General features: G+C 37.4%; 1 protein-coding gene across 1 annotated transcript; it reads left to right on the top strand.

The window, feature by feature from the left end:
• The first annotated feature begins 329 nt into the window (after positions 1 to 329).
• LOC105956597 (importin subunit alpha-4) lies at positions 330 to 7,482 on the top strand. The gene is made up of 10 exons (XM_012980449.2): positions 330 to 879; positions 2,013 to 2,109; positions 2,189 to 2,280; positions 2,370 to 2,501; positions 2,589 to 2,774; positions 2,932 to 3,095; positions 3,314 to 3,392; positions 3,944 to 4,072; positions 4,966 to 5,093; positions 6,836 to 7,482. The coding sequence occupies exons 1-10, from the start codon at positions 649 to 651 to the stop codon at positions 7,218 to 7,220; spliced, it is 1,623 nt and encodes a 540-aa protein (XP_012835903.2). The 5' UTR covers positions 330 to 648; the 3' UTR covers positions 7,221 to 7,482.
• The last annotated feature ends 8,234 nt before the right edge of the window (positions 7,483 to 15,716 follow it).

The raw sequence follows: 15,716 nt of genomic DNA, 5'->3' as shown, positions 1-15,716 counted from the left end.
TGATCATAGTGCATGCATCGGACAAGATAGTTGTACTATTTCTTTAAGATGATGTATCTTATTCTCTATATCATAATTTTCATTTTTTATACATTCTATTTCTACGACAAAAGAAAAGATGCGATAAATGTCGTTTCAATACTTAAATGAAATGAATATCGTATTTAATTTTTTGGATTATATCGTGTCATAACTTATATATCAACTTTTCAAAAAAACAAAATTGATTATTCTATTTAACACGTATTTTTATTTATTAAATTCGTGCAATCGTACGGGTGAAATACTCAGTTTTATCTAAACAACACCCAAAGTGACTCTAATCAAATGTTTTATAAATGCGAATCTTATTGTTTATAAATTTAGGGTTGAGAATTATAGCAAATTGCACTTTGTTAATTAAAAGAAAAAAAAGAAAAAAGAAAAAAGAAAAAAAAGGAATTCAAAGTCACCCATTACCCACTCAGGTCCCTGCAGTTGTGCGTTTTGTATTCTAGTCCTCTCAAACCCCTTTCCTACTGTCAGAGTCAGTTCTCACTTTTTATACTTTTCACTTAGCTCTTTCTCTCTCTACTCTCTCTCTTCGGAATTTCATCAAACAGTTGGTAACCGTCGAGGAGGGGAAGGAGAACCTCTGTTCGACGCGAGATGTCGCTGCGGCCGAACAGCAGGGCGGAGGTTCGGAAGAAGGGGTACAAGACAGGTGTCGACGCGGATGATGCTCGGCGGCGGAGGGAGGATAATTTGGTCGAGATCAGGAAGAACAAGCGCGAGGATAGTCTCCTCAAGAAGCGGCGTGAGGGTCTCCCTAACGGCAGCTTTCCGCAGCAGCCGCAGCTCTTCGATCCATCTCAATCCCCTGCCGCCATCGAGAAAAAGGTAGCTTACGTCTTTCTTTTTATCACTTCCATTTTTTTTTTCGAAAACATATTGGCGATTGATTGCGATTGCTATACTACGCGGTGATCTGACTCTCTTCATTTCACTGACTTGAGATTGGGAGTGGGAATTTTCAATTTTCAATTTTCAATGATTTCTGCTTGAGGATAGTGGGCTGATTAGCTAGAATTTCATTTAGAAAACTGTGATCTATTGTTTTAGGGGTCGTGGAGTGAAATTGTTTGTAGATGGATTTTTGTTAAGGATCAAGTTGGGGTTAACTACTGTAGGAAAATGGAATGTTCTTGAAGTGAATTTGAATTTTTGGAATGTGCTTTACTTGGAGTAAAATAGTCTATGTTTGTGATTTTACTAAATTTTTGCCTATTCAATTGCTGGATGATTTTCGTGGGATCAGTTGAACATTAGATAACCAATTTCAGTTCATGCCAGGATTATGTCTCGTTGACGCCTTTTAATTTCTCAATAGTTTTTACGGTGGTTATGAGACTGAGTGCTAAGATAGGGATTTAAAGAAGAAACGGATGGTTTCGACCTCGTACTATATAGATTGTTGTTGGATCCGATCAGTCAATTTCTATTTCACCTTTGATACAAAATTGAGGGAAGCCAGCTGGCACTCCAAAAAATGCCCATATGTTTCTTCTTCTTTAAATACTCTTTTATAAAAGAGCCTCCATATGTTCAAACATTTGATTTCCACATTTTTAGTCCAAGAGTTATAGACTCAAACTTAAATTAATATATATTTTCTCATCTTTCTTCGAGTATTCGTTTATTAAAGGGTCTAAAAATCCCCTAACTATACTACCATTTTCATTACTTTTTCAAGAATTATAAATTCAACCCAAATAAATTTGTATTAGTTAGTTCCAAATATATTAAATTATACCTTCATTTGTTATACAATTATTGAATTGTTAAATGTTATATGAAACTACTTTTATATAGATTTATATAGTAAATAAAAATTAATATAAAAATACACGTTTTTTGTTCTTGCCTTGGATCTCTCGGACCTGCCCTGGCTAGCAGTTCTGGTTCAAAAGACTTTAATTGAAGCAGATTCCATCTGTTATGCTATGATCCTCACAATCAATTTCCTTTGACAGTTAGAAAGTATTCCATTGATGGTACAAGGAGTCTGGTCTGAGGATCCTAATGCTCAACTGGAAGCAACTACACAATTCCGAAAGCTTTTATCAATTGGTATTTTTGTCTCCAAAGCTATCCTTTATTTCTAAATTTTCCATTCACAACTTATATTTGTAACTTCCATACTTCTCAGAACGAAGCCCTCCAATCGATGAGGTGATTAAAGCTGGGGTCATACCTCGGTTTGTTGAGTTCCTTGGAAGGCATGATCTGCCTCAGCTGCAAGTAAGGTCCTTCGTGAACATATTTCTTTTTAAATCATTGACACCTTATTATTTATTATTTCTTTTTATTTTTTACTTTTCTTGATTCAGTTTGAAGCTGCATGGGCTTTGACAAATGTTGCTTCTGGAACATCTGAACACACACGAGTTGTAATCGAACATGGTGCTGTTCCTAACTTTGTGCAACTTCTTAGTTCTGCCAGTGATGATGTTCGAGAGCAGGTACTGTATTGGTTCTTCTATATTTGATAGTTGTGGGTCTTTTGCTGAGTGCTGAAAAACCTGCCTTCAATGCCATCTGCTGAGCAGGCAGTTTGGGCTCTTGGCAATGTTGCTGGGGATTCCCCAACTTACAGGGATCTTGTCCTTGGGCACGGTGCCCTTCTCCCACTGCTTGGTCAGTTAAATGATAAATCAAAGCTCTCCATGCTCAGAAATGCTACATGGACCTTGTCGAATTTCTGTCGTGGGAAGCCACCCACTCCTTTTGAGCAGGTGTGGTCAATTATGGAATATTCTATTTCGTATTTGTTATAATGTTGGTATGAAGATGTTGCAGAATTTCTAATGGTATTATGCTGCTTTGATAATGTTGTGATTGATAAATCAATCTAATAACACTGTTTGTTTATCTTCTGCCAAAAATGGTCAGGTGAGGCCTGCATTGCCTGTTCTTCAGCAACTTATCCATTTGAATGATGAGGAGGTTCTGACCGACGCTTGCTGGGCACTTTCTTATCTTTCTGACGGAACGAATGACAAAATTCAAGCTGTGATTGAGGCGGGTGTCTGCCCACGCCTTGTGGAGCTTTTGCAGTATGTTTCTATTCCCACAAAAGGATTTGAATTCTACTTGTTTCTTGTTTTTTTGTGTTGTGCTTTTCTTTTCATTTTTCTTTTCTTTTATTATTGTTGTCATATTATTTTCTCCAAATTTCATCGAGATTTTGTTTCTAGTGTCCCATCTCTGAAAAACTAATGCTTTTAATATGTATGAATTCAATGTTGCTCACGATATTTTGTTTCTCATGAAGACATCCGTCACCTACCGTTCTTGTGCCTGCTCTTAGGACTGTGGGAAATATTGTCACTGGTGATGATGCTCAGACACAGGTCTTTGGATATACCTTACTTCCCTTATTATAATTTTCTGCCAACTGTTTTCTCTCATCGGTAGCAATGTTGCATAGAAATTTTTCCTACAGGAACTGCTGTGATATACCTTTATTTATTATCTGTTCAAAGATCTATCCAAATTGACAAGTGCGAGTGTCTCTTAAATATGAGCTTGAATGCATTTCTCAATGTGATTGTTCGTTTGTTCTTTGGCGTATCTGAAAGATCAAGTCATTTAGGTCTTTTAGGGGTGAAATTTGTCAATTATATGCAAAAACACTATAAATAATCTGCTTTATCGCTTGGATTTTTACGTTATACACTGTAATAGAACATTCTCATGAAGCTTTCATGAATTTTTAATTTTAATAATTTGATTCATAAACATGGCTTGGCGTCTATGATATATTTATTTTTGGTGAGATGTTGGAATCATCATTTTTTGATGGAACTCTAAGTGGAGACAAGTATCATCCTCATTTTTTATTTCTTCTCTCATCTGCACTATCTTTTTCTGAATATTGACATAGTTTATTTATTTGTGTCAGTTTGTGATAGACAACCAAGTCCTCCCGTATCTCCAACAACTTCTTACCCAAAATCATAAGAAAAGCATAAAAAAAGAAGCTTGCTGGACAATCTCTAACATCACTGCCGGAAATAGAGCTCAAATCCAGGTACTTGTCTACTTTCTTTTTCCTTGTTGAACTAATATACATTTTTCTAACTATGGAACAAGTTGGCTCCATTAAATTTATTCGGTGCTCATACGGTAGATATCCTCAAATAAACTTGATAAGAAGTTGTAGGATCTCTGGGTTCACTCGAATACAAATGGGTCGGAAGAACTAATAGGTGTTTCCATGTTCTTATTTTGATCTTACTCCTTCGGTTTTGCTTTGAGTACCAAACTCAATACGGCACGTCTATTTGACCTGCATTGATATATGAATCAAACGCCTGTAGAAGTAACATCTTCATCAGGATGAATGTGGTTGGTTGAGATGAGACTACTAGGTGTAAATCTCAAGCAATTAAATCGATTTTATTACAAATAATGAATCGATTTAGTTATGCGAAGCATATTGAATGAAATGCAAGATACAGTTGACAGAAGAAATAATAGTAATTTTTAATGGTAAACCTTTTAGTGCTGACCTAACATACAATGGAATAAAGTAACTTGAAGGATTGGATATCAATGGATTAATTTTTTTGTGACAGAGGATTCATGAAGATACCCCAAACTGTTAAAATTCAGTCTTATATTTGCACTTGATACAGTGCCAAGTGTTCTATAGTTAAACTTTCCTTCTCCCTCCACCCAGCCTCACAAAACCGCACACATACACACGCGCACATGCACACATACACACGCGCATACAAGAAAAGGAGTATAAAGACCTTGTAGTTGATTAGGTAATCAGAATCAACATTAGCTCCATACAATTAGTAGTGGGAGTTTGTCTCATTTTTCTTTATTCCAAAAGGATTTTGGGGATTACTTTATACCTGTTTTTATGCGATGTCCGTCATCTTACTTAGCTACCTTTATATTTCCTTGCAACAGGCTGTCATTCAGGCAGATATCCTTCTTCCTTTAGTGCAACTTCTTCAACATGCGGAGTTTGACATAAAGAAAGAGGCTGCATGGGCTATCTCCAATGCCACATCAGGTGGATCTCCAGAGCAGATTAGGTATACTGGGGTTTCACTAATTTTACGTGATGTACTATTCTAGTAGCATATATTGATAAATGGCGAATTGACCTCTAAACCTATCCAACCGTATCTATGGAAACAATTAATATTTCTTTTTGAATCTATAGACACATTTGAAAAAAAAAAATGAATTCTAATTCAAATTGGTGAAATGTAGTGTTTTGAAATGCTAGGACATTCTGAGAAAGAAAGTATCAAAAGGAACTGAAACCCTGAATATAAAGTTTAGGCTGCTATTGGTGGGATCTAGTTTCTGGAAAAATGATTTTTTGCAAATTAGTGAAAAAACTATCTAACAATATGAGAAATTGAATGTGATGGTATGTTTGGACGGTGTTTTGTTGGAGTATGACGTATAATGGTAACTATTAATGTGACGTATTTTCTGTGAGTGTTTATGGACGATTGTTTATCTTTTTCATTCGAAATCCTGTTACAATGGGAAAAAGTAAGGTTGGGGCAGGATTTGGAACCCAAGACCTTCATCCTGGGTAACAACTCTCCTAATGAGGGTTGGTTGGACCAAAAGTTATTTTGTGGGATTTTTCCTAAAATATTATGCTATTAATTCGTACTGACCGAATAGTGATATTGTTTATTCATGTACATCAGTACACGTAGTCACTTTTTCCGATATCTATTCTTCTAGACGGAGTCAGTCAGTCACTTGTAAAGAAGTCGGTGGCTCTTTCCCCTTTTGTTTTTGTTCTTGTTCTTGTGCAATTCTAGAACATTGGCGATAGTAACTTCTACTTTTGATTCTTCGAGTCTACGTTTCTTATATCTTTTTATTGCTAATGACTGCAATCATGCTTGTATTTTCGTGCTCGGAAAATTTCTCAGTTCTCTCTCTTATATATAGTCTCCATAGCAACTCCCTCTCTCTTATATATAGTCTCTCTCTCTCTCTCTCTCTCTCTCTCTCTCTCTCTCTCTCTCTCTCTCTCTCTCTCTCTCTCTCTCTCTCTCTCTCTCTCTCTCTCTCTCTCTCTCTCTCTCTCTCTCTCTCCCTCCCTCCCTCCCTCCCTCCCTCCCTCCCTCCCTCCCTCCCTCCCTCCCTCCCTCCCTCCCTCCCTCCCTCCCTCCCTCCCTCCCTCCCTCGAGCGAGCCTCTCTCGCTCGCTCGCTCCCTCCCTCCCTCCCTCCCTCCCTCCCTCCCTCCCTCTCTCTCTCTCTCTCTCTCTCTCTCTCTCTCTCTCTCTCTCTCTCTCTCTCTCTCTCTCTCTCTCTCTCTCTCTCTCTCTCTCTCTCTCTCTCTCTCTCTCTCTCTCTCTCTCTCTCTCTCTCTCTCTCTCTCTCTCTCTCTCTCTCTCTCTCTCTCTCTCTCTCTCTCTCTCGCTCGCTCTCGCTCTCTCTCTCTCTCTCTCGCTCTCGCTCTCGCTCTCGCTCCCTCGCTCCCTCGCTCCCTCGCTCCCTCGCTCCCTCTCTCCCTCTCTCTCTCTCTCTCTCTCTCTCTCTCTCTCTCTCTCTCTCTCTCTCTCTCTCTCTCTCTCTCTCTCTCTCTCTCTCTCTCTCTCTCTCTCTCTCTCTCTCTCTCTCTCTCTCTCTCTCTGTTGTGTTGGCTTATCTATGGCTGTTAATGTAAATTGCTAAATGCCTCTAAATAACAAATCGACTTTTTTCGTCTATTCTCTATTTTTTTGATTGTAGTGCACCATACACTGAACCAACAAGTGAATTATACCATCTAATAACGACAACCATCATTACTCTTTGCAGATTCTTGGTGAGTCAAGGTTGCATCAAGCCACTATGCGATCTCCTAATCAGTCCAGACCCAAGGATCGTTACTGTATGCCTGGAGGGGCTCGAAAACATATTGAAGGTAGGCGAGGCGGATAAAGAAAGCGGCCTCAATGGAGGAATCAACATATATGCACAAATGATTGATGATTGCGAAGGATTGGACAAAATCGAGACCCTGCAAAGCCATGACAACAATGAAATATACGAAAAGGCCGTTAAAATATTAGAGAAATACTGGGCTGAAGAAGACGAGGATCAAAATATTGCAGATGCTGGTGTAGATGGCAATAACAATCAAGGTTTCAACTTTGGCAACAATCAGCCGAATGTTCCTAACGGTGGCTTCAACTTTGGTTGAAAAAGGTTTCCCTTATACATCAGCCTTCTATCTTTCTTTCAGTTTCGAACCGTGTTTTGAGTGTTGGAACTTAAAACGGCTTTCTCTGTGTGTTGTGTCTCGTTGTTCTGAATTTGTTTTTGTCTTTTTTTTTTCGTTTATCGTTCCATTTGCAAAGAGAATACTTATGGGCTCTTACCTTGTATATCTAGGTTGTGGACTTGGTAGTCTTGTTGTGTTTCCAAGGGGAATCTTCTTTGTTTTTTAAAAGTTTCAGCTATCACTAGAATCGTCGTAATCGTAGTGTATGTTTTTCTTTCATGGTGAGAACATTTTTTTCTCGACTCTGATTGCTTGTCACTTGAATGGTAAAACTATTGCCTCAGCCGAAAAGAAAGTAGGCTCAAAAGCGGTCTTTGAGATTTTTCGGGTAGAGGCTAAATCGTTTTTTCGACTTTACATAGTTGATGACCATATTTATTTTCTTTTTATTTAAGCACATAACCTATACTTCCCTACCTTAACTGGTATTCAAAAGATAGCCACATTCGTTCAGAGTGAGATTGGTCATGCTATCAATCTTTTAAGGCCTCGTCGATTTATTGTCTAGAAAGAATTTTTTAAGATAAAGATTAAATAATTTAATGAATACAATTGAATAATTGGATCATGAATTCAATAAAAATGTTCCAAAGTCTAGATAAACCACGATAATATAATATTTTCAAGTCGATCAGGAAAGTTATGGAGTACATAAACAAATTTCAATTATTTAGTTAAGGCAACTCTAGGAGATGTAGTTAAGGAAAATTTCCCTTCAAAAAATAATTAGAGAAAATCCCTTAGCTAATATTCCACCCACATGCTATTTTTATTATTTCAAATTTATTCTTGATTGTCCAATGTACTCTTTCAAAACTCTAATTTTATTTTTCATTTATCCCATCTCCTTTCTCGTTTATTTCTTCTCTCTTTTTTGTTTTTTATTTTCTCTCTCTTTTATCTGGCAACAGCCTCGACATTGTTCACGTGGGCATACTCTTTCAAAACTCTAATTTCATTTTTCATTTATACCATCTCCTTTCTTATTTATTTCTTCTCTCTTTTTTTTCTCTCTTTTCTCTAACAACAGCCTCGGCATCGGTCACGAGGGCCCTCGCTTCCACCGACAACGAAGAAGAATCAGCCGAAGAGGCAGAGCAAGCGCGGTGGGGATTAGAGCACAACATAAAGGAGCACATTGTTTGTTGATTAGAGAGGACGTTGTTTGTTGATTATCTCTTTCGGATTTATCCTTACTCCTCGGATTCATGACCCAACTTAAAAGACTATGTACTTAGGCCCCGCTTGGTTGGCAAGATAAGATTAGCCAAGATAAGATTAAATAATCTAATGATACCCAATTATTTTATAGGAGCTTGAAACGTCCAACAAAAAAAACTCATTAGAAGGCAAGATAAGCCAAGATAAGCCATGATTATATAATTTTGGCGGGTCGACCCGACAATTTATTGAGGATACCAAACATCAAATTAAGTCCAATTATTAAGTTAATCATGGCTTATCTTGGCAACCAAATGGGGCCTTAATATAAATCCATATAATGGCGAAATGCAGATTCATATAAATGGGTTCTTTGATAAAAACCCCCAAAACTTTCATTAATAGGGAGAAGTTCAACCCATATTATATTCTTTGATATAAATCCATGTTCTTTTTCCTTTCCTTAATAATCCTAAAATTGTCCTCCAACTATCTTCTTCCAACTACACCTATTGTTCGATTTTTAACATTTTTACTCTGTCAGGTATATTAATCGACTACGATATTAAACGACTAAGGGCATAGTTGATTAACAAACTGACTCCTAAAATCGTGGTTGAATAATGAAATTGACTACTAAAAGTAACAAAAAAAACCGTAATGTCGTCAATAAAACCCAACACGATTGAACAAAAAAAAATCAAACAATAACCAACTGAAACAATTAACAAAAACAACTAAAAAAAAATAAAAATCAACTATTTTTTACAAAGCAACAAGTATACAAAATTATATTGATTTATACAAATTGGATGATGGATTACAATGACAAAACAAAAAACACCACGACTATCCCCAATCCCGACAATTCGTGGCATAATAGGGAATCAATAACAAAAAAATCAAATATAATTTAAAAAACGTAGCGATTAACCTTAATCGACTAATTAACATAGTCGAGTAGACCTTAATGGATTAATGGACTACAGGACGTAGTCGATTACGAGTCCAGCATTCACAACTACGTGCGCCGTCCTTTGCCTGATCTATTAAAAAAAACCTAGATCTGCCTCTCAATCGTCACCACGTCGTCACCATACCACACCATCACCATCTTCACCACCGTCACCATACCACACCATCAATATTGTATTAATACCTCCTCTTCTTTGGACTACTCTGATTCGTATCTTCATTTTACATACAAACCGATTCCGGCAAAAATGTGGCGAAAAGCCATCTTCCTCGCACTCGTTCCGACAACACACGATGAAAATATATCTTCCCCGTACTCATTCTGGCAACACGCGACGAAAATCCATCATCCTCGTTGCCGACCACCGCGAGCAATGCACGAGCTTAGCCCTATCCATCCTCGATTTAACCTGATAAAGAGGGAGAGAGAAGAGATAGGAAGAGAGTGAACGATTTTTAGTAAGAGAAAAATGAGAGAAAAGAGAACGGCGTAGTAAGTGTGAGAAGTGAGAAGTTAGGGTTAAGCCTATTTTAAATCATTAAGGGTATAAGGTGAAAATCATCAACATGTTTAGGTTTCCTAATATGCTCACGTCTAGGTCTATCCCTAACAAGTTGATAATCAGACAAATCATGCATATTAGGCAAATCAGTTTCAACAGTTTGATTTTGTAATTTTTTAGATAATTCAAAATCACTCACATTATAGATTTAATAGGCAATTGCTTCACCTCAATTGGAGTAGATTGAGGGACAACCACATTAGGGACAACAAAACATGGAAATTTATATTCATTAAAAATAACATCCCTACTAAGTATGGTTTTCTAACCAAAGTCCCATTTCAACCAAAGCCTATACATACTCCTTAACCCCATCGGGATAACCTAAGTAAAACACATTTCATAGAACGGGGTTCAAGTTTATCACATTTATGGTGAACAAAAGCAGGCCAACCAAAGACATACAAATTTGATAGATCTACATTCTTACCACTCCATACAGATTTAGGTAAGTCGCCATTTACCGGCACATATGGAGAACAATTAATCAAATAAGTAGTAGTCAAAATTGCTTCACCCTGAAAAAATTTTGGCAGTCCAGAACTAGTTAACATAGCCCTCAGTCTTTCGAGGAGGGTTCTGTTCATTCGTTCGGCCACACCATTTTGTTGTGGGGTGTGCACAATATATTTATGCCTTATAATTCCAGATTCAGAACACAAAGAATTGAATTCAAGATTGCAAAATTCAGTTCCGTTATTTGTCCTAAGTGTTTTTATCCGTTTTCCTGTTTATTTTTAATCAACGTTTTCCATGTTTTAAATTTGTCAAAGACATCATATTTTTTCTTTAATAGGAAAACAAAAACTTTTACGAAAATAATTACCAATGATAGACAAAAAATAACGGTTCCCACTATGTATAGGAACACTGGCGGGACCCCACACATCAACATAAATATATTCTAGGATTTCCGTGCGTCTAGATTGATTAGGGGAAGGGTTTTCAGAAAACTGAACATGCGTTTGTTTACCTAAAATGCATGAATCACATAGAGTCACAAAAGACACTTTCCAAGGTACCAATTTTTATGCAAGATACTAAGTCCTTTATTACTCATGTGATCTAGTCGTTTATGCCATAATTCAGATAAATCATTTTGGACCACATTCCCAGATGCAGAAGATTCAGCAAAACAAGCATACATATTTCCATTCTCAAAGCCTTATACACATAACGACTACTCTTCATAATATTCATGCAACCGTCTCTCCATTCCCCACGAAAACCATCATCTTCAAGCATAGCACAAGAAATCAAGTTATGACTTAAGCTAGGAACATGCCTCACATTTTTCGAGGTTAACACATAGCTAGTTTCAAATTTTAAGAATACAATTCCAATGCCAGTCACAACTATCCTAGTGCCATCAGCTAAAGTAACACCACAGTTTCTCATTTGCATAGTCACAAAAAACTTCCCTACGTGGAGTCATATGATAATATGATATGAACATTCTCACTAAGAGAGGCCAACATAGAATTCACAGAAGCATGCATTGTTAGAGTAGGTAACCGAAGAGCCAACTAATTGTTGTGTTTTCTCACGCTACTTGTAAATAATCTATTTCGTATTAATGATAAATACCCACTATGGCATTCTGTATCTTTGTCCCTTGCATAAGCATAGATATAGTTCTTACAGTTACTTAAGTACTATAAATAGATCTAGTAGACCATGATATTATTTAAGTATAGTAACTGTTAAACGTAGTTCCTAGTCAACCGGTTACGGCACTAATGAGCATATCAGCCTTTCCCATTTAAGACTAGCACTTAGCGTATGTGTAATGTGTCTCATCATTCAACGATGTTGTGCCATCGGCATACACAAGTGGGTGCTCATAACTTGATGAGTTCACTGAACTCCCTCAATCTAGAGATCCCTAAGTGTTTTCCAATAATCACGTAGAGGTTTCTATGATATAGTTGTACACCATTAATCCTTAAGACGCAGACATCACTGTAACTTCACTAGAGGACCAGCTGTATCGTGACTTGTCCCTGAGTCTCACCGATGACCGCTCCAAGGGACAGTGTTCGTGCCGTCCGAAATCTATTGCGAGATATGTGCATTGTAATAGGGGATTCGATCGCTATATCAACCATGGATATCATGTATGTTCTTGCGATTTATAAACCATAAAGTCTGTGGCCACAACTGAAAGTGTCGTGATTAGAGAAATGTGTTTCTCTAAGTCAAACACGAACGGATTATATAATCAAGAACGTCCACATCGTTATTGAAATCATAAAGAGGTCTCAGTGAACCAATGCCACTAGTTCAATCGGGATATATGAATCGAAGGGATCGTACTATACGTGAACTATATCACACGGTTATTGCAGGCACTTCATCTGTATCTAGGGAATCATGATCGAAGTTGTTAGGCACTAATCTTGATCTGTGGGAAATTAAGTTGAAACTAGCTTCATCTTAATTATAGCTTCATCTTAAATAAATGAGTTTAAACGACAATGTGTTGTGGGCCCATGACTAGCTTACACCTGAACCATCGAGGGTCACACTTGATCTCGTGTACTTGAGAAATGCAATGAGCTAAAACTAATTAGTTAATCTTAGTGTAATTGGAAGTCAATGTGCTTGAGTCCAATATTCGTAATTATTAATTACGGATGAGAATAAGTAGAGAAAAAGAAATCGACGGAAATTTAGTGAACTTTCTAGATCTCAGAGGTATTTTTCACACAAAGAGAATTAATATATAACCATCACTCATCTATTCTCTGCGGAAAATCGGAGTCAAGGAAGGATCCGGACATGAATTCCAACGAAAGAAGCGGAACAGAAGGAGAGAGAGAAGAGAGCAGCGACGGTGGTTTAGTTTTACGGTTTGAGGGAGAGAGAGAGGGAGATAGAATTTAATGAACTTTCTAGATCTCAGAGGTATTTTTCACACAAAGAGAATTAATATATAACCATCACTCACCTATTCTCTGCGGAAAATCAGAGTCAAGGAAGGATCCGGTCATGAATTCCAACGAAAGAAGCGGAACAGAAGGAGAGAGAGAAGAGAGCAGCGACGGTGGTTTAGTTTTACGGTTTGAGGGAGAGGGAGAGAGAGAGAGAGAGAGAGAGAGAGAGAGAGAGAGAGAGAGAGAGAGAGAGAGAGAGAGAGAGAGAGAGAGAGAGAGAGAGAGAGAGAGAGAGAGAGAGAGAGAGAGAGACCACCTTTAAGTATATGTAATCAAAGGTTGAGATAAATCCCCTAGAATGAGTTGTCAGGATTAAAAGACTTTCAAAAAAGACTGAACTTAAGTGATGGACTGATTCCAAGGTGGATGGACTGCAGGGATGGTTTGGTAATTGGGCCCATATATCCCAATAATAAAGTCCTTCGTGGTGTATATAATTCCAAAATACTATAAATGGGCTCGACGTAAGATGAAAACAAACGTGAGGGAAATTTGATAATTACAGATTTATGATGATATTTTTCGTAACTTAGCCTAAATTTTGAGTGATTTTCGTAATTTATACTCTCTTTTTTTTCCCTTGTCGCGATTGGAATTTATTATGCCAAGAGTTCATGGAAACGTGGGAATGGGTATGATGACCGTTTGGTTTTGTTAGGAAGGAATTAAAATCAAGTATTAAAAGATTATAGTTGGGGGCCGACTTTCTTTAATGATTTGCTAGTTGGAACCGAATCATATTCGGCATATATATGAATTCGTTATTCATTTATATATAATATTAGCACACACAAATTTATAATTATGTAGCTAAAAAAATTATATATGTTGATATCTTAAACTCCTATATATTTTAGTTATAACTCAATTTTAACTAGAAAACAATTATTTACGCAACTTCCAATGAACATTTTTTTAGAAAAATATTAAGGTAAATTACACTTACACCTTTGAGGTATGTTAAAATAACTTTAAAGTCCTTGTGTTATCGATAATTACACTCATTCCCCTGAATCATAGTTAGAAACTATAATGATATAATGTATTGAATACATTATTCCGATAGAGTTCTAACGGACTACTAGGTTAGGGGGTGACATGACTCCCGGACATTTCTTAAATCCCATAGTTTTTTGCTGTCTCCACCACTTTCTGATGCTAGTAGTCCGTTAGCCCTAACGGAATAACGTATCTAATGCATTATCGCCATTGAGTTTCTAACTATGTTTCAGGAAGGTGAGTGTAATTATCAATACTACAAAAACCTTAAAATTATTTTAACATATCTCAGTGGTGTGGATGTAATTTACCCAGAATATTATTAGCTTCAACCATTGTTTAGAACTTGGAATCATAACACAATAAACTAAAAAAAGTTAAATTAAGGTCACCCCTGAGTCAATTTCAAATTATAAAAAAACAAACTTGTTTGAGTAATTCCAATATACTCCTTTAAATATGAATCTTCTTACACGTATATCTTGTGGTGTCAAATTTAGTGAAATATTCGTACACGTCCATCTTCATGGTGTCAAATCCAACCTAATCTTCTAGATTTCGTAAAATGTTCTCTATTTTATATTTGTTTTATGCAATAATGCAGTTTCTGATGCACCACAGTCTGATATTTACAAGTCAAAAAATACATCTTATGATCATCTTGTTTCAAAATGTAGAGCTTGAATTGGACAAAACGGGTAAAAACTGAAGAATATTCTATATCACCCAGAAAATTCCACTAAATTTAACACTGCAAGGATGGACGTATAAGAAGATTCATAGTAATTAATAGGTGGTTGTAAATTGTAACTATCCAAACAAAAGAAATTTTATTGGGTAAATTACACCCACACCCCTGAGGTATACTTAAATAACTGTAAGGTCCCTGTGGTATTAATAATTACACTCACCCCCTGAAAGGTAGTTAAAACCTCGAACGGGATAATGCATTGGATACATTATTCCGATAGGGTTCTAATGGACAATTACTTTTAGCTAGTTCTGGAGATAACATAGAGTTATGGGGAGTTATGGGGTGACATGGCTCCCCCAATATTTTTTAAATCACTCATAACTCTTTGTTGTCTTCACCACTAGCTAAAAGTAATAGTCCATTAGAACCCTATCGGAATAATGTATCCAATGCATTATCCTGTTAGAGTTTTTAACTACCTTTCAGGGGGGTGAGTGTAATTATTAATACCACAGGGACCTTAGAGTTATTTAAGCATACTTCAGAGGTGTGGGTGTAATTTACCCAATTTTATTTCGTAATTTGATCTCAGGAGCGGCCGTAATGTAACTAACTAAGAAAAACATAGTCACGTGACCGGCATGCCCACAAAGGCTGGAAAAGCACTATAGGATCGAAATCAACGGCCCAGATCATTTCTACTTTGCCTGAATTAACATCTCTCTCTCTAAAATTAAGCTCAGAATATTCCGCCCAGCAACGAAGGTTTGATTTTCTCTCTCAAGTCTCAACCGAAGGAAAATGTCTCGTTGGACGGCGGCGCCGCCGCCGCCGCTATCACGGTGGCTTGACGTCAGTTTCTCGCTGCCTACATCGTTTTTCCGGTGGCCGAGGCTTTTCACTTCATACTTGACGCCGCCGCCGAGATGGAGCAGCAGCCTCAGCCTCGCCCTCGGGTCACTCGATCCCGGGCGGTGGGCCCCGCGCATCCCGCTTCCCGATGTGGACGACGTCGTATGGTCAGTCGTCTCCGCCGTGGAGTCCGTCGCGATCGTCTCCTTCCTCTGCTTCTTCTTCGTCTTCTGCG

Source organism: Erythranthe guttata, chromosome 14 (assembly GCF_056151865.1).
Source record: "Erythranthe guttata isolate IM_541 chromosome 14, IM_541, whole genome shotgun sequence".
Lineage (NCBI taxonomy): Eukaryota > Viridiplantae > Streptophyta > Magnoliopsida > Lamiales > Phrymaceae > Erythranthe > Erythranthe guttata.
The sequence above is the reverse complement of the archived record's forward strand: the minus strand, read 5'-3'. Positions and strand labels throughout refer to the sequence as shown.

Bases quoted from the DNA above. Each gene is read 5' to 3' on its own strand.
- LOC105956597 (XM_012980449.2), top strand. From the start codon at position 649: ATGTCGCTGCGGCCGAACAGCAGGGCGGAGGTTCGGAAGAAGGGGTAC. The intron at 3,096-3,313 runs GTATGTTTCTAT...TTTCTCATGAAG, and splicing joins CGCCTTGTGGAGCTTTTGCA to ACATCCGTCACCTACCGTTC. The intron at 3,393-3,943 runs GTCTTTGGATAT...TATTTGTGTCAG, and splicing joins GTGATGATGCTCAGACACAG to TTTGTGATAGACAACCAAGT.